The following is a 19,274-nucleotide window of genomic DNA, read 5'->3' on the forward strand; positions in this document are numbered from 1 at the left end:
TAGATAGACCATGTCTTTGCAAGGTACTAAACATGTAAACATGAATGAATTAAAGCCAATGCACAACTTTGGCAGTTAAATGTTTATTTTAATGGATTCCTTCCTCTGACAGATTCCTCATCTCAGGAAATAGCTGTAAGTGATGGTTGAATGATGACACTTTTTACAGCCTCTGGGGGCCACAGTGGCTCCTCACAAGCTCCTTTACATATTCATTACCGCTGCTGGCATTGGAAGTGACATGAATAAGAGGGAGGCATGTGTGCTGCCTTTCCCTAGTAGTTTTTTCTTTGGACCTTAGGTGCCACCATGATCTGCCAGTTTTATATTTTTGGTTATAATTTCCTTTCTTAAAACTCTGTCGCCTGAAAACCATGGGATTTACACAGCACAAAGTCTTCAAATGGCAGATGACAATATGTTATACACACTGCCACTGCATATGGGGACTGAACCCAGCTAACAATACTGATTCCGGCACCTATGTTTTCCTTCCTCCCATACATTTCTCATCTTTGTTATTCTATTTTTAGCACCAGCTGACTTTCAGGACTTTTTTTGCCACCAGTGGCTCTGTTTGACTCTGCATCAGTTCTGCTTAACTCCGTTACGTGCCGCAAGCTGGACATGACTTCGGGGGCCAGTAAATGTCGAGCCACTGCATCTTGTGAACCGGTTCCTTTTTTCCTGCACACTCAATATGCTTCAGAAAAGGCACTTTTCTTTGACATGCCCAACCCTGGTAAGGCCTCTGTATGTAATGCTTGTTCGGATTGTGGGAAGTAGTTGTCTGTCTCGGACCCTCACAGGATTTCCCTGTATTGTCTAGGGAGCGCCATCATCCACATCACTGCAGATCTTGCTAGTCCATGCTTCTGAAGATCCTTATGCTAGGAACTTACCCTTCTGGAGGTCGTCTCACCTCCTACCAGGTCGCAACTGGCAACCCAGATGGACACGTCGCGATTTAGCAGCAGTTTTCAAAGCCCCGTGATTGGGGCGAAACCCAAGATGGCGGCTGCCATATCAGGATGCCAGTCCCAAGATGGCGTACACCTGTGAATGATTGGGAGCGTCGTGACGGAACAAGGTCCTTTGTTCACGGACCATGGATAGGCTTAATGCACCGTCTTACAAATGGGTAAAGTCTTCCATAAAAACCCAGGATGCGCAGAGCTTCACGTCTCGCAACCTGTTCATGAGGAGGGACTTCAAGAAGAGCACAACAGAAAGAAGGTACATTCAACACGCAAATCTCATGTTTTTAAATTGACTAAGTTATTCTATTATGAATTCACAGTGAGTCTTTTGACTGTTAACACGTCTTGAAATTTATTTTGCTAGTAGAAAAGTCGCGGCGAACTTCAAGAAGACACTGCATTACTAGGTATTTAGCATCCTGTTGTGTTGTCCATTTGTATGTTTTGGGGGACAGTCTGTTCTTGTAGTCTAGCAGTGTTTCTTGTTTTGATTCACTGTGAAGCCTTTCAAAGAAATCACCCCTCATTCTGTTTATATGTCATATCCCCTGTGTGTGGGTTTAACCGCTCCTGTGAGAACAACAGGAACGGTATAAGATTCTTGGTGGTTCTAGCCTGAGTCAGGAGACAACAGGTAGGACCCGTTGGGAATCCGAGTACACATACATAGTCTCAAGAGTAGCCCCTAATTCCCTAACTCGGCCTTCCTTGCTCCAGAACCTGCCCAAGGTACCTGGATTCCCTACAAAGGAGGTGCACTGTGTAAGCGGCCTCTGCCCCAGGAAAGGAAACTTCTCATTATGTTTTATATATATATATATATATACTCCCATTTGTTTCCACCATCCCATCCTTCTTAAGAGACACTAAAGATTTTTTGGGAATGATACATTAAATTCCATGGGAGAGTGGCTATATGTTCGCCAGCATGGACATTTTCTCTCTATAAACATCCATCCATCATGGTACAGGCCTTGCATTTACCTGGTTCCCCACGCGCGCCTGCGCATGCGAACCATGCAGGAATGGTTGGCGAAACAGTGGTCTCAAGCAAGTGGTCAGTGGGACGATCTAGTGGTTGTTTCGCCAACACTAGTACTGAGTCTTCGCTGGTGGACAAGAGAAAATCTTACGGATGGGAAACCCTTCTACGATCCAGAGATGCAGGCCGTTGTCACAACAGACACCTCCCTGGCATTGTGGGGAGCTCACTATCTTCAGCACACAGCTCAGGGTCTCTGGTCTCACACAGTGGCTCAGAACCACATCAACCTGCTAGAACTTCTGGCAGTCTTCAGAGCGCTTTGGGCGTTCAAACCCCTCCTATCCAACCAGTCAGTGCAGATACTAACAGCACAACTGCAATGTTTTACTTAAACATGGGGGCACTTGTTCGCCAAATCTGTACAAGCGTGCCCAGAAAATTTGGAAATGGCCACTCAAACTGAAGATTTACCTGTCATCCCAACATGTTCCTGGGGATCTCAACTTGCTAGCAGATGCTCTGAGCAGGGATCCCCTCCCAGAAGAACACAAGTGGCGTTTACACGAAGAGGTCGTAGGAGACCGCTTCTCTCAGTGGAGTTTCCCCACTATAGACCTATTCACCACAAGAGAAAACAGGCATTGCCCAGACTTCGCATCCAGGTTCCCCCAGCCAGGCTCCAAGCGGAACGCCCTATGGCTGAATTGGTCAGAGATATTTGCCTACGCTTTTCCACCAACCCTTCTGATGAGGAAGGTGGTCATCAAGATCCATAGGGACCGATGACGCTCATCCTGGTTGCTCCTATGTGGGCAAGACAACCATGGTATCCACACCTACGCAAATGATGGTGTGCGACCCCATCAAACTCCCGTGCCGGTACAACCTACTCTCCCAGCACAAGGGGCTAACAGTGCATCCTCAGCCCAACTCAATGAACTTGGCAGCATGGCTCCTGAAGTCATAGAGTTCGGACATCTCAATTTACCCCAGAGATGCATGGATATCTTAAGAGTCAAGAAAACCTAACACGAGGCACTGTTACTATGACAAATGGAAACGATTCATTATTTGGTGCCAGAATATGCAGATCAACCCAGTTGATTGTACTCCTTCTAATGTTGTCACCTATATGCTCCACCTACTGGATGCAGGGTTAGTGTTTAACACACTTAAAGTCACTGGCGTAATTGGGGCCCCCGCCTCCCCTGCAGTGCGGGGGGCCCCACCAGCACATGTCCTGGGAGGGGGCCCCACTTGGAGAAAACAAATGAAAAATATTTGTTTAAAAAAATACAAAATAAAATCTTTTTGATTTCACTTTGCATTCATAAAGACATTATTTCTGTAACAGAAATAATGTCTTTATGAAGGCAGAGTGACTACAAAAAGAAACTTTCTTTCTGAAGTCCGAGGGATCCCCCAACCCCATGCAGTAGAAGATCCTAGGCTGGAGGCCTCCATGTCATGGGGTGGGAAAGCCCTATGACCTCAAAAGGTTAGCTTGCCGGTACCGTTGTTTCCGGACTGGCAAACTACGAGTTCTGTGAGCGGTGTGCAGAACTCGACGGATGCACCGGCACCATTCATGAATGGTGCCGGTGCAGCCGGCCTCCCCATTCCCATTGAGTCCAATGGGACACAAATGGGAACGGGGAGGAATATTTTCCGGCCCGGTGCATTACAGCCCTGGCGGACCTGATAATTGCCCATTCCCGGGCACCGGAAAATTCATGACTCCGGTGGCAGCCGTGCTGGTATTTACCGGCAAGGCTAGCGCCAGGATTATAATGACCCCCAGTATCTTTTTGAAGTCACTCTGCATTCATAAAGAAATGATTTCCGTTACGGTTCAGTCCTTAAAGGAAATCATTTCTTTATGAAGTCAACGTGACTTCAAAAAGAAACCATTTCTTTTTGAAGTAATAGGTCTCCCCTTACCCCATGACAGGTGCGTGTGTGAGTGTATGGTGAAAGGGTGCACACTTGAATGTATAGGTGGCTGCCTTTGTGATTGTATGGTGAAAGGGTGCACACTTAAATGCATGGATGGCTGGGTGTGCATGTGTGTATATGGTGAATGGTGTGTGTGCGCTTGTGTTCAGGGGTGGGTGCAACATAACCTACATTTTGGGGGGGCTAACCCTTCAAATGTTGGGAGAGGTGCTAACTTCACAGGCCTTGGGGGAGGGGCAAACTTATTTGTCTGGGGGCATCCAATTTCTTTGTGCATTTTAATGAGACTATTCTATTTCAGCTTTGATCTACAAGCAGTTAACTCTCTCCTTTAAGGTGGAAGGCTCCCACTTATGGACTGCTGCGAGAATTGAGTGGTCTCCTGTTTCATCTCTACCCTTCCAATCCTTCCCCTGGCATGCACATCACGATTTCAATTGGCTAAAAAATGTGGCATTTGAATGCAGGTACTAACAGTGCAATGCTGTATGTTAGTCTTGTTAACAGTAAAACCCAGGTGCCGTTTAACATCTTTGTCCTGTTCTGTCCGGCAACTACTCTGAATGTCAGCCAGGTCAAGTCAACATAGCCCCACATTTCGGGGTGGAAGAGTGCTGAATCCCAGTCAACTCAATGGTGTTGCACCACTACTTGTGTTTAATGCCTTGATTACTTATTGGTAATCTTCATTACTCCTAGCCCTATTCTTCCTCGTCCCACTACTTGTGTATGAGGAACTCTGCCTCATACACAAGTATTGAGATGAGGTAGAGGAACATGGAGGTAATGCCTGACTTAGCTACCTGTAATCTTCATTACTCGTAGTCCCACTATTCCTCATCCAAGTACTTACCTATGAGTGAAGGGGCCTTATATGTAAGCTCTGGGACAAGGAGGAGGGATGTGGGGGTAATTCTGGGCCAAGGAGCTGATTTTGGAGGGGTGGAGAGGGGATGTTTGTGGGGGGGTGGGATTGTGTGACAAATCATAATGGTTGTCCATGTCCAGTCTATGCAGGCATGATATGTAGTATTAGTGGCAAGAGAGGCATTTTGGTGCATTCAGTCTAGTCATTCCTCAGTTTGGTATGACTTTTGTTTTGTAACTGGGCATTTCTGATAAAGCAGTCCTGCTAAGTGTAATTACCTGGCTAGACTGGCATTTCGGTGCTGCCAGACTAGTCATTTCTTACTGGGGCATTGTATATTTTTCTTGGAATCTATGATAAAATGATATAAGTCATTTATAACGCGCCTGTACACAAGTGTTTCAACAAGACACGGGAGGGAAGATAGTGGGAGCACAAGACAAACAATCTTACTAGGCCTTGTGTAATTCCGATCATGCAGGTGTGAGAACGAAAAGTGCAGGTGTGAGAACGAAAGTGCAAGGGGAAAGGGAGGGGAGGGAAAAACAGGGCAGCAATTCTCTGAGTAAGTGCAGCCAGGGCAGTGCAGCTCTGGGTAGTGCAAGGAGAACAAGGGACTGTAGGGTTATAGTTACAGCCCCTAAGTGTCTGGTAGGCCCAGAGGCAGTGCAGGGGTGACTGATCAAGAAAGAGTCTGGACACAGTGAGACTCGGAAGGTAGCCCAGCAACCAGTCGGTACAGCAGACCGGTAGGTCAGGTTGCCAGGAGGGGACGGAGACAGAGAAAGCAGAGGAGAAGAAAGTTTTGAGCTGCTTCCAGATCTTCAGGTGGTCTGGCTCAAGTTTGAGTGGGTCAGGGAGACCTTTCCAGAGGGAGGCACCTGCATAGGAGAGAGACCTACCCCCCATACTCTCTGCCTGGGGAAGTCATCTGGGTATCACCTACACTAACTATGCAGATGATACCCAGAACCTCCTACCAGTTACTGGGGATTATGATGCTGAATGGAAACTACAGCATCGTTCAGGCATGGATGGTCACTCACGGCCTTTGCCTGAACGATGATAAAACAGAGCTCTTCATCCTGGGCACTGCACCTCACCTTACCAGACTTAGCCCTGATTACTCCTCCTTCATTATCGATGGGAACTCTATTAAAGTTGCCAAAGAAGTAAAAACCCTAGGTTTTTACCTAGACTCAACCTTAACATTTACCAAACAGGTAAATACTCTGGCCTCATCTACAGCATACACATGCAAATTAATTAGAACTGGTAAACAATTCCTATCAACTAACAGTTGCATGATTTTAGCCAGAGCTCTAATTTTATCCAAACTGGATTACTGCAACACCCTTTACATCGTTGCTAACAATTACATTATCAATAAAATACAGATACTCCAAAATAATGCACTTAGTGCTGCTCTAAGCATTTCAAGAAAAGAACATATCTTTTAAATAAGAAGGAAACACAAGTGGCTATCTACACAAGAGAAAATCTGCCTAAAAACAGCATCCCTCATCCATAAATGCCTAAACAATAAGGCTCCACGTTACTTGATAGAAATAATTTCTAGAAAAACCTGAATCAGATCCACGAGATAAGCCAACGCCATCTGTCTTCAGGTGCCACGCTTTAAACTATCCAGTATTGGAGGCACCAGCTTCCCAGTTAAATCGGCACAACTATGGAACTCCTTACCATCCTCACTGATAATAGACCAAACTTTTACCAAATTCAGGCATAATCTGATCAAATGGCTCCTAGAGAATGATACATGAAGTCCTCAGACTAGGACTACAATTGTAAATAACACTCCTGTTTTACACTCCACATTAGTTAGCATCCCACATGTATATATTTGCCTGTATCCTACTGTATGTATCTTCTATATTATATGCTTCTTTGTACTTACTTGCTATATCTTATGCTTTTTTTCGATGTATGTCATTTCACACCATTGTAACCACTGTACTAAGCTGTATGCCTTCTTACCTCCTGCGCCCTGATACCCTCGGGTCTGGTGCGCACAATAAATAAATTAAACAAACAAGTGTCTAACCCTTAGAGATTTGGAGGTAGCTGAGCGAAGGGCTTGAGAAGGAAGGTATTTTGGAAGAGAGCAATAGATGTAGTGTGGGTCCGGGCCCAGAAAGCTTTGTGGACAATGCAAATGGTCTTCAACTTGATCCTTGCAGCAACTGGGAACCAGTGGAGAGATTTCAGGGCTGGAGAGATAGGATCCCTGGGCTTGAGGCCAAGGATAAGTCTCACAGTCCTGTTCTGGATTAGTTTCAGAGGACAGAGAGTAGAGAAAGGCAGGTTGAGAAAGAGGCTGTTGCAGTAGTCCACCCTAGAGCGAACCAGGGCTCTGGAGACAGTAAGCTTCTGGGGGAAAGTGAGAAATGGAATAGTTCCTTTGAGGAGGAGTAGCTGGTAGTGGGACTTCTTGGCGATGTCCGAGATGTGAGGAGAGAAAGAGAGAGTGAAGTCAAAGATGACAACCAAGTTTTTTGCCTCGCAGGAAGGCGAAGGAAGAGGGCCCAAAGGGCCCAAGGTGGTTGGAGAGAGTGCAAGAGGGAAAGCAGGGGCACTGGTCCCAATGAGAAGGATCTCCATCTTACTGGCATTAAGGGAGAGATCGGTGGATGTGCATCAATCCTGAATCGCTGATAGACAGTCAGAAATGAGATAGAATGGAGAGGTGTCAGAGGGGAGCCTGAAGGAAGGCTGAGTGTCCTCTGCATAAGAGTAGAAGGTAGAGATCAGGTGGGCCAAAGGGGCCAAGAAGAGGTTGAAAAACCAGGGTGAGAGGATGGAGCCCTGGGGAAAGCCACAGGTATAGAGAGATGTGGCAGAGAGAAAGGGACCAAGGTGGCCAGTTTTAGTCCAACAGTTTGCCCAGGAGAGGGGTGATGGATATTGGGTGATAGTTTTCCAGGCAGGTAGGAAAGGCAGACGGCTCCTTGAGGAGTGGGTGCACAAGAGAGTGATTAAGGGGAGAGGGGAACATTGCAGTGGTGAAAGAGTGATTACAGAAATCAGCCAAGGCTGGAGCGAGGGTGTCAATATGGGCCTTGATGGTTCTAGAGGTGCAGGGGAGCACCTGTTTGGACAACACTTTCAAAGATCGGACTTGTCTAGAAACCTCATCGGGTATTCTCAGAGAGAAAGAGGAGAAAGGAGGAAGAGAAGTAGAGCTGGCCAATGGAGGGCCAGGAGAGGAAGAGGGAGAAAAAGAGGACATGGGGGACTGGATGTCCTGAGTTTTAGTGGCGGGGTGACGGAACAGAGCCATACAGAGGGCCTGGGAGGGAACAGGAGAGGTAAACACTGTTTACTTACAGATTTTAAAGAGTTTAGCCGTGTTGTTAGAGGCCACAGATACGCAGGCTTGAATGTATGTTCTCTTCTTAATGAGTGTTATTGCTTCGACTGCCATTTTGGTGCAACCAGTCTAGGTATGTCTAAATGTGGCATGGCATGCTTTATTGTAATGTTATTACACTGGTCTACATTGTTCAGCCAGTTGGACATGTTTTCATTGTGGCATGGCATATCTAATAGCAAAGCATTAATGTTCCTGTGCACTGTTGGTGACTTGCATGTATTGGATTGGTGTTACCCTACAACACCATTGCAAACACTCTGGCTTTTTAGCCAATTTTTCACAGAATGTGTGCTGTATATTGCATTAAAACACATATTTATATATTTCTCCTAGTGCATTGTGTGGCATACCCCTTCAACGGCACATTTGTGCGTATTGCGCAAGCCTGATAATCTTGGCCGGCCCAGAGTGTGGCACGACCCGTGATTTGTTGCTGAGTTGGGAGAGGGGGGCCCTCAGCATGGCTCGCAGGGTGGCCCCCACATTTTTTGTTACGCCACTGCTTAAAGTGCACCTACCAGCTTTATCAGCCTACACCACTTCCCATAACAAGGTGTCATGGTGGAGAATGCCAGTTGTCAAAGCATTTATGGAAGGGGTAAAGAGAGTCCACCCTCCAATTTCTAACCCACCACCAGGTTGGGACCTTAATGTGGTACTTGCTAAGATCATGGGACCTCCCTTTGAGCCCATGCACAAATATAGTTTCAAACACCTGACTTATAAAACTGCTTTCTTAGTAGCCATCACCTCCATAAGAAGGGTCAGTGAAATTCATGCTCTGTCAGTGCAGGATCCTTTCTTTACTATTCATAAGGATAAACTGGTTTTAAGTTACTCACCCTAGGTTCTCACCTAAGTTCATTTCCAAATTCCATGTTAACCAGTCTATTGAGCTACCGGCCTTCTTCCAAGAACCCAAGAGCTCTGCTGATGTGAAACTCCACACACTAGATGTGAGAAGGGCGGTCCTCTTCTACGTAGACAAGACCAGACCGCTAAGAAAGACAGATCAGCTGTTCGTCTCCATAGCGCCAGGCAGAGAAGGAGATTGCATCTCTAAAAATGCCATCTCTAGGTGGATATTCAGATGTATCCAACTGTGCTATTCCCTTTCAGATAAAACACTGCCTTTTACGCCAAGGGCCCACTCTACAAGAGGTACTGGAGCCACTCTGGCTTTCATTGTAAATGTACCCCTGGACAGTATTTGCAAAGCAGCTACATGGAGCTCTATTCACACCTTTACTCAGCACTACTGCATTGACGCTCATTCCAAGACAGATACTCAAGTGGGACAAGTGGTCCTAAGACATTTGTTCGCTCATGACCCTTCTCGCATCCCACCTCCTTCTTCTAACACTGCTCGCTAATCTATGCACAGCATGTGATCTAAGCAGAATTCACAAGCCTCAGAAGGGATAACTTACTCACCGTAATCGTATTTCTGATGCCTGTATCTGCTTAGATTCACATGCGTCCGCCCTTCCTCCCCTCTGAGAGAAGGCGCATGGATGCTTGTAGTCTTATCTATCTTATCTGCTTGGATACTCTGTAATCACGTTACTCCTAATGCTACCACATGTCAGAAAAAAAAAATCTGAGGGACCTACATGCGTGAGGGATCATGGGTACAGGGATAGTATTACTGGCACACCCTAGTTCGATGCCCCTTTTCAAGTTTCGAAAAACAAACTGTAATACTCTGCAGCTTCCACTAGATGTCGGCCTATGCACAGCATGTGAATCTAAGCAGATAAACGCATCAGAAATAAGATTACGGTGAGTAATGTATCCCATATGGTTCCCTTCCGGGGGTAGTGGTGGCTGTTCTCTTCCATGACTCCCAGAAGACCTACATGACTGCCATATGACACCTTAGGGAGGTTGCTGCTAAGCTATTCACCTGCTGCTAAAAGCATGACATGAGGACCCCTTCCAAGTCTCCAGGCGCAGAACCCAAGAAGGAGTTGGTGAAAGAACAGACAGAGCAATGTTCCCCTGTCCGAAAAGACAAGAAGCAGCACAGGAAGAGCTCCTGCTCCCCAAGCAACTCCTCTAAACATCACTTTTATTTCCCTTCTAAGAAGCGTTTTAACCACTCTAGGGATTCCTTGGAGAATTTGACTCTTTATTCCTTAGGTATGGTTCCCCACTGTCCTCTACCCCAGAGGAGTGGGAGATGCTGCAGCTGAAAAGGCCCAACATTTTTGCCAAGGCCACATGGCCAACAGCTTCGGCCTCCATGCCTGCTATGACCACAGAACCCACTGCGCTTGGGGAAGCCGGCAAAGACTCCTCTCTGAATCATGACTGCATGCCTGATAGCTCAGCAGACATGGTTCAATCATGGCACTGTGCAGCGCCACCTTTGAGTGTGGAGGGCGAGGTCCCTGCTGATGGGAAAATTCCGCTCGACGTGGTGTGACATCTTTGTTGAAGAAGGGTATCCCATCTTGTTTGGCTGGAACCCCTCTACGCTGTTGGAAGTTAGGACTTCCAGTACGAGCTTCGCGGTGGGGGAGCAGACCTAATGAATTTGACCATGGACCTGCAGGAGGCCGGTTGCCCTAACAGTTCCCCGAAGCTGGATATTCTTCTGTTGCTGAATCCGGGCAAGCCACACACTTCTTTTCAGTGAGGGATTGCCAAGGTAGGGGAAACACCTGAATTGTCTGCACCCTCTAAGCCCAAGGTCCAATACAATTGACTGCTTTTCTGGATGAGGGTTCTCCACATTAGACCCTGCTTCCTCTCAATCCAGGGTTGATTGCCCCTGTGTGGACAATCTCATAGAAACCCCTTTGTCCATTTCACCAATGTGGGTGGGAGGATGGCCTTTTTCACAGAGAAGTGGTGCTGCACTACCTCCGATGCTTGAGCCTTACAGGTCGTGACTGAAGTTACTGTCTCCCTTTTGCTGAACTCCCATCCTCCTTCCAGCATAGCACTACCTCCTGCCTCTACAGCTGGAGAAGGTACATCAGCTTCTGTCAAAGGACCGCATAGCATTGGTGCCGTGTTGTGTGGGACATGGCTGGTACACCCTTTACTTTCTAGTTCTGGAGAAAGACTGGGGCCTACATCCCATCTTTACAATTCGTATCGGAGCAAGGTCAAGTTCAAGATGGTCACCTTGGACTAGATCTTTCAGGCCTTTGAACTGCAGTACTGGCTGGTATCTATAGATCTACAGGACGCCTACTTCCATGTGCCAATCCATTGCAAGCATAGAAGGCACCTTAGATTTGTAGTCTGGACCTCCCACTACAGTTCGAAAGTTTTGCCATTCAGTCTTTCCTTAGTGCCAGGGTTCTTCACCAAACTGTTGACCATGCTGGCAGCTTGCTTCAGGAAAGAGGGAAATTATACATATTCTCCCCTACCTGGATGACTGGCTAGTCCAAATGTGCTAGTTTTGATACATCTGTCCTGCAAATGCGCTGTGCCGCACAGTGTTTGCTTTCCCCTGAATTTCAAGAATTCCCATGTTTCACCCTCCTAGTTCCTATCGTTCATTGGAGCAGTCTTGGACACTCTCCTCAGCAGAGCTTTCCCTACCGAGGATCGTTTGATGAACACATTACAGATCGCTCATGTCTTTGAGTCCAGAAGCTAGTTCTGGCCTGCGTCTTATGGCATCCTGCTTCCTGGTGGTGCCAGAGGCTCAGTTGCTCATGTTACTCTTGTGGCTACTACCGTGCATGTACAGAAAGGATCCGCGTAGACCCGCATGACCGGACCTGTACCCCGGCATGCGTATGTAACGCTCGATGGAAGATAGCAGTATACCGCCCAAGATACGGCCACCCACCCGCACATATCTGCAATCACCCGCTACGTGATGTGACGCTTCAGCAATGCGAGGCGGACAACTTTTGTATGATTGTTCAAAAAAGCCATTTTATTAAATTATAAAAGTTACTAAACACCTCACTATCCCTACTCTGATGAGGATTTCCCTGCCTAACAAAACTAAAGAGAAACACTCTAACACAGGATTTCTGACCCTCACACTTAAACATCAAATACACAAAGAAAATATATGGCAATTCAAATAACATCAACAATGATATTCTTGATAACCTATATTTAATTATACATAGCAAGTTTCCCTTTGTCAACCTTGCCTTTATCCCTTTGCCAACCGTTAGCCATGATACTTAACCAGAAATTTTGGTGCCACTCTCTTGGCTTCAGGTAATGCTTGCACACTTGGATCTTGGGCAATACTGAAGTTCTGTTGGGCTCACAATATTGTGGTTCTCTGACTTCGGGAAAGGCTAATTTCAGTCTGAATGGGGGAATACTCTTGGCTTGGGCAATGCAGATTCTCTCCAACTTCTAATGTTTAAACACTTGACATCTCTTTATAAGCAATTGTTGTCTGCGTGAATAATAATTCAGAGTTATTTCTTCCATTGAGACACTTAATTAGGCACACACGACCACTTCTTTCAGAGTTTTACAACTTGATGGCATGAGAATCTTTTTGACAACTTTGGCCGGTGATGACTGCAGTTATGGATTGCTCCCAAAAGGGCTGGTGTGCACACATGAACAATTTGACAATGAGCGGACTATGGTCCGTAGTGGAATCTAGACTACATATAAACCTGGTAGGGCTGAGGGCGATCAGACTGGCATTGATGGCCTCCCTGCCTTCAGTCCAGGGTAAGAACATCCTGGCAATGACAGACAACCTGGTGGCCATGCATTACCTCGACAAGAGAGGAGGTGTAGGAGCACTACCACTGTGAAAGGAGGCGATGCAGCTATTGGTTTTGGGTGTTATAAAACAGGATTTCCTTGTCAGCAGTTAATTGAGCCATGAAGAATAGGACAGCGGACAATCTGAGTAGGCGGCCATTGGAATACCCTTTTTCATGCTCCACCTGACCCAACAGCATTTTCTAGGTGGGTTCCGTTAAAGGATACTTTGCTACACTGTCAATCTTCAAGCGCGTGCCAGAGCAAAGTTCATACTTCAAAATGCCCATTGTGATTCAGTTTTGGAAAAGTTTAACTAACACCTTTCCGCCAATCCTCTTTTGGTTTCAGCCTGGCAATTAAATCTAGTCCTCACATTCTTGATGGAGGCTCCCTTTTAGCTGCTTCATTCCTATCGACTTGTGACATGAAAGACGATATGCTTAGTGGCTATCACTTTCGCTCGTAGGGTTAGTAAACTGCAAGCTCTGCCCTATAAACCACTATTCACAATCCTCACTAAGGAGAAATAAAGTACTGAGGGTTTGCCCTTCCTTCCTTCCCAAAGTGGTATCAGAATTCCACTTATCCCAAAATATCACATTACCAGTAATCTATCCTCCACCTCAACCTTCGAAAGAAGTGGAGAGATTGCACAGAATGGACCCAAAAGGTCTCTCAGCTTTTATTTTGTAAGAATTAACAATTTCAGACACAATCAATTGTGAATTAGCTACATGGGACACAAACTTGATAAAACAGAAGCCAAACAGACAATATGTAGATGGATAATACTGTGTCTTTTAGAGTGTTAATCCATTGCGGGGAAGGAAGTCCCTGAACGATTAAGGGCACATTCCACCAGGGGAGTGGTGACCACATCAGCTCTACACAGAGGAGTACCAGTGAAGGACCTCTGTCAAGCTGCAGCTGGGTTGTCCCTTCATACATTTTCTAAGCATTACTGTCTAGATACCCTGTTGGGTCAGGACTCTGGTTTTGGTAGAACAGTCCTTCATAACATCATGGGATAAAAGTTCATGAGAGCCCGCTTTCCTACCACCAGCACAAACACTGCTATGGGAGTATATCTAAGATGAGAAATCTGTGGAAGGACACACTAAATTAGTGGAACAAATCACTTGCACCCAGAAATGTGCTTTCTGATGGATGTATGGATGTTACTCCCACGGATTCCTCATCGCCTTCCATGCCTACCCCTCTGACTATGAGTTTTTTCTCATTTGTTCTTTCTTTCAACGTCTGCAAACATTCGTATTGCTTTCTCCAAGGCGGCTGAGCACAGGAAAAAGAAAAGACAAGGAACTTGGGCAAAGGGGCATGGCGCAAACGCGATGCGCATATTGCTAGTGCTGAGGGACCTCGATACGGAAGTCGCACGGCACCCCCTGCTGTGGAATTATTTTTCCTGCAAACTGCTAAAGCAGGAAATCTCAGAGGCACATCAATCAGAAAGAACATTACCTGGGGTAAGTACGTTGTTCTTCTTTAAAAACAGTAGGAGGGCAGCAATCGCCCAAATAGTTGTCGGTTTCAAGTTAAAAAAAAAAATGGCTTGAAGCCAAATAATTCTGCATAATCATAATCGTGCTAAGTATATTACATGCCTTGTTAACCTGTTCCTAATTAACAGTAAGCTCAGCATTTTAAATTTAATCTGATGAACCGTAAAAAAAGACCATTCCTGTTCAAAGATTTCTTGATGTAGCATCTAATATTTTTACAGGCTCAACTAATACGGATGGAGCGTTTGCAGATGCTGCGTCGTTACCAAAGGTTGACTCTCAGAGATTATCACAATTTCTTCGCTCAGCTTGTCAGGTATTCATTTTCATTTATTATATTTAGGGCATTCATTGATACAAATCTAGCTCCGGGGAGCAACAAAATGCTGCACAGTGGGTTATAGGCATAACTTTGGGGGTGGTTACAGGGATTTGGGGAGGAGAAACAATTCTTGCAACATAGTGTAACACACTGCCAAAATGAGGAATTAGAAAAAGAGGCGTGAGAGCTCCTTAAATAACTGATGAAATGAGTTTAAAGATTAGTTAAGAGGTATTGTGAATTTAGGGCTATGATTAATGCACCTTAAATAAGGCCACTGTTGTTGATAATATTAATGCACTTTGTATGTTTTGATGAATCCCATGGTATTGCCACAGCTCCCATGTGGGGGGAGCCATCTCCAATGAGGCCAGAGAGGTGAGGCCGCTACCAGTTAAGTCCCCCTGGGGGTGTTAGTCAGCGGGAGGATTTTATGGGGAGAGAAATCCCCCCATAGGACCTGTGATGTCAATTATGGGAGAATGCAGTATTTCCATCCTCTGCCCCTACCTCCCTCTTCCTCCTACCCTACACAAACCTCTGTAGTCCCCAACACTTCTATATTTTTTTGCAGAGTAGAGGACCCCATCCTTGTGAGGCATACTGAGACGTGGAAGAGTAGGGACTGCCCATATGGAGTGTTTGAGGAAACTGATCCAAAGAAGCCACCTGGAACCAGTTCAAAAGTAATCAAGGCAACACTGGGACGAAGATCATCTGCAGAGAAATGAGGAGCGTACTGCAGAAGCAAGATACATGTTCCATTCAATGTGGACACTTTAAACATATAGAATGGGAAGAAGGACTAGCGAGATTGTCCAATCCTCCCTAGAACAGCCGCGAGAGCCAGCACGGCACAGGAAAAAGGGAAACAGACCTGGATGCCGAGAAGGGAGCAGGAAGGTCTGGGACCGGCCCAGAGTGGGAGAACCCCTCGACATCCCCGTAGAGAGAAACTCCAGACGTTCTCAGACCTTGACAGTGCAAGAAGGGAGAACCGTGCTGCCCAAAGGAAGCTTGCCACTGCGGAGCCACCACAGCCTGAAGGAAGACACTGAGAGTCGGGGAAGCCCCACATCTAGTCGCAGGTGACGAGGAAGACCCAGGACGATCGTGGGCCATGAAAAAGGTCCACAGGTTGCTGGGAAGGTGCTGGACCCCTGAGAAGGTAGTGGAATGGCCATAGGGAAGGAGAAAGCCAACAATGCAGGGCCTGGGACCCTGACCAAAGGGGAGAGCGATGTTGCCATATCTTGGGTCGCACATTAGTACTTAGCAGGAAAGTTAATTAGGTTGGCTGTGCCCAACGAAAGCTGAACGAGAACCAGGGGAAGGGAGTCATTCCCTCTGGTGCGTTTGTGGGCATTGTGAAAAGCCAAGCCCAAGGTAAGAGAAGCAATCTCTTGGCATTGTGAGAAGCCTGCAGAGAGCCAGGAAGCCATGAGAAGAGATGCATTCTCTTGGCAGTGCAGGGAGCTGAGAGAGTCCCAGGGGAAGGAAGTAATTCCCCCTAGTGTGTCTGTGAACGTTGTAAAAGCCAAGAGAAGAGAAGTAAACTATTGGCATTGCGCAAAGTTTGAGAAAGGTGAGGGCAAAGGAGGCATTCCCCCTAAAGCCCTAAAGAGACTTCAACTACCAAGGCTGGGGACATATGCGAGGGAGTCATCCCCCTGGTAAAGAAAACAAACCTAAAGCCTGAGAAAGGTTAAGGTGAGGGAGATATCACTGTAACATCGTGAACTGTGGCCAGAGGGGAGGGAGTCACCCCCCTGGTCAAGAAAACTGATGCAAGGTACATTCCAGTGATGATATAGTGAAAACAACTATAACTAACAAGGGGCATTGCTTGTGAACTGTACTTTGAGAAAACCTGGTGAGACTGGAACTTTATGTGGCTTCAGAACCAGAATGTAACCTGGGGAAGGGAGGCATTCCCTCAAAACAGTCTCAATTTGCAACTGGTGAAACCCCCTCTGTTATTCAGACTAATTCTTAGTTTAAGGGAAGGAAATAGGTTTTGACACAGGGCGGTGGACTCTTTTACTTTGGACATCCTGGTAGATTGCATAGTACTTCTAGTTGAGGCAGGAAAACCCCTCTTTGAGAGAGGGTGAGATAGGGTTTCTCTTTATTTTCTTGGTGAAATAAAAGTCTTTGCCAATCACCAGGCCACTGGTGTGTCAGACTCGTACTTCTGCACCCTTACAATGTTCTATTATTTCACTTTGTTTGTTTGTTTGTTTAGAATTTATTGTGCGCACCGGACCCTGGGGTATAAGGGCGCAGAAAGTAAGAATATGTACAGCTTAGAGCATAAGTTACAGGTTACAGTTACAAGTTACAGACATTACCAGTTACAGACATTACCAGTTACAGGTGCAAGTTTACAATACAAGTTTACAATCGTATGGTGCAGATACTGTGTAGCAAACAGGCGTGAGCATTATCATGGGTTCAATTAGCAGTTGCTGTCGTTAGCCAGTTGATTACAATTTGCCTGAATTTGGAAAAGGAGTGTTCTAGCCTCGCAGTAGTGGGTAATTCGTTCCACAATTGAGCAGCTTTGACTGGGAAGCTAGCTCCGCCTATGGTGGTCAGTTTAAAGCGTGGTACTTGTAAGCGATTGGTGTAAGCAAGTCTGGTTTGTCTTGTGGGGTGTGTTCTGGTGAATCTGTCCATAAGATATTGGGGGGCTTTGTTGTGTAGGGATTTGTATGTGAGAGATGCAGTTTTGAGTCTGATTTTCTCATGGGTGGAGAGCCATTTGTGTTTCATTCTTATTACTGTAATGTGTTCTCTCCTGGGGATGTTCAATGCCGCTCGTAGGGCCTTGTTTTGCTGTATCTGGATTTTGTTTATGATAGATTTAGTGGCTCCTATGTACAGTGCGTTACAATAATCTAGTTTAGAGATGATAAGGGCTCTGGCTAATGTTAGACAACTGTGCTGGGAAAGGAATTGTTTTCCTGCTCTAATGAGCTTACATGTGTAGGCTGTCGAGGAAGCTAGGGAGTTTACCTGTTTGGAGAATGATAGGGTAGAATCAAGGTAGATGCCTAATGTTTTAACTTCTTTGGCAACTTGTATGCAGTTCCCATCTATGATGAAGGAAGAGTAGTTTGAGCTTAGTTTTTTGATGAGGGGTGCGGTGCCTAGGATAAGAAGCTCAGTTTTATCATCGTTCAGGCATAGGCCGTGGGTTGCCATCCATGCCTGAACGATGCTGTATATTTTGTTCACCATTGCTAGATCTTTTTCGTAAACCCCTGTGAGTGGGAGGAGGATCTGGGTATCGTCAGCGTAGTTGGTATACCTGATACCCAGATGGTCCAAATCATCAAACAGGGGCTTAGTGAATATGTTATATAGCGTTGGTGAAACGCATGATCCCTGTGGCACACCGCAGGTAATAGGGATGGGGTCTGCAGCTGCTATAGGTGAGAAAACCCTCATGGTGCGGTCACTGAGGAAGGATTGTATCCATGCTATAGCCTCAGTGGAGAAGTGTGCTGCTGAATCTAGGTGGTTACATAGGACTTTATGGTCCACTAAATCAAAAGCGGCCGATAGGTCTAGTAGCAGGAGGAGTGCTGGTTTTCCAGAATCTCTTACTTTGTCTATTTGGGCTTTCAGGTCAATCAATGCAGTTTCTGTACCGTGAAGAGGGCGGAAGCCAGATTGTCGGGAGCCTAGTAGTTGGTTTTGTTCCAGGAAGCTCTGGATTTGTATATATGCCACCTTATCCAGTATCTTCAGAAGGAACGGTACCGTAGTAATAGGTCTATAGTTAGTGGGTATAGTGGGGTCTAGAGTAGCCTTTTTTAAGAGTGGGAGCACCCAGGACTCTCTTAAGTTACTGGGGATAATGCCTGTGGTAAAGGAGGCATTAATTAACTTGGTGATAAATGGTGCTAGATCTCGTGCGGCATCTTTGATGAGTTGTGCTGGACATAAGTCTCCTTTGCAGTTGGACGGTTTTAGACCGAGTATTACTTTCTCTACTTGTAGTATGGAGACTTTGGAGAAGTGGAATTGCGTAGTGGGTTTGGAGTTAGGAAGTGTCTTGATAGGCGGTAATATATTGGGTGCTAGGGTCTCACGTTTTAGTTCTATTTTCTTTTGGAGGTTTCGGACTTTGTTAGAGAGGGCTTGCTGGATTTCGGAGCACCACTTTTTATCTTTAAGACAGTTGTCTTGAGGTGTTATTGGGTTTTCCAGTTCTCTGAGTATGGTGAACAGTTCTTTAGTACTTGATTTGGCTTGTGTGATTCTGTTATTGTAGGTCTCTTGTTTAGCTAAGATGATTTCTTTTTTGTAATGAGAAGAGATTTTAGCTAATTTCAGTTTATTTTCTGGGCTGGGGTTAATTTTCCATGAATTTTCCCATTTCCTTTTTTCTAATCTCAGATTTTTTAAGAGAGGGGTGAACCAGTTGTTCAGGTGGTTCTTTGGTTTGCTGTTTCTGAGCTTGAGTGGTGCGATGTTGTCAAGAGTTTTGTTCATGATATTGTTAAATTCTTCCACTAGGCTGTT

General features: G+C 45.8%; 1 protein-coding gene across 3 annotated transcripts in view; it reads left to right on the forward strand.

The window, feature by feature from the left end:
- Positions 1-19,274, forward strand: part of DYNC2I1 (dynein 2 intermediate chain 1) — a 2,286,904-nt gene that overhangs the window by 879,439 nt on the left and 1,388,191 nt on the right. For all 3 annotated transcript variants that reach the window (XM_069647988.1, XM_069647989.1, XM_069647990.1), the window contains one exon: positions 14,641-14,735. In XM_069647988.1, the coding sequence (XP_069504089.1) occupies positions 14,641-14,735 (95 nt within the window). The remainder of the gene's footprint in view (positions 1-14,640; positions 14,736-19,274) is intronic.

Source organism: Ambystoma mexicanum, chromosome 2q (genome assembly GCF_040938575.1).
Source record: "Ambystoma mexicanum isolate Mex_15411 chromosome 2q, UKY_AmexF1_1, whole genome shotgun sequence".
NCBI lineage: Eukaryota > Metazoa > Chordata > Amphibia > Caudata > Ambystomatidae > Ambystoma > Ambystoma mexicanum.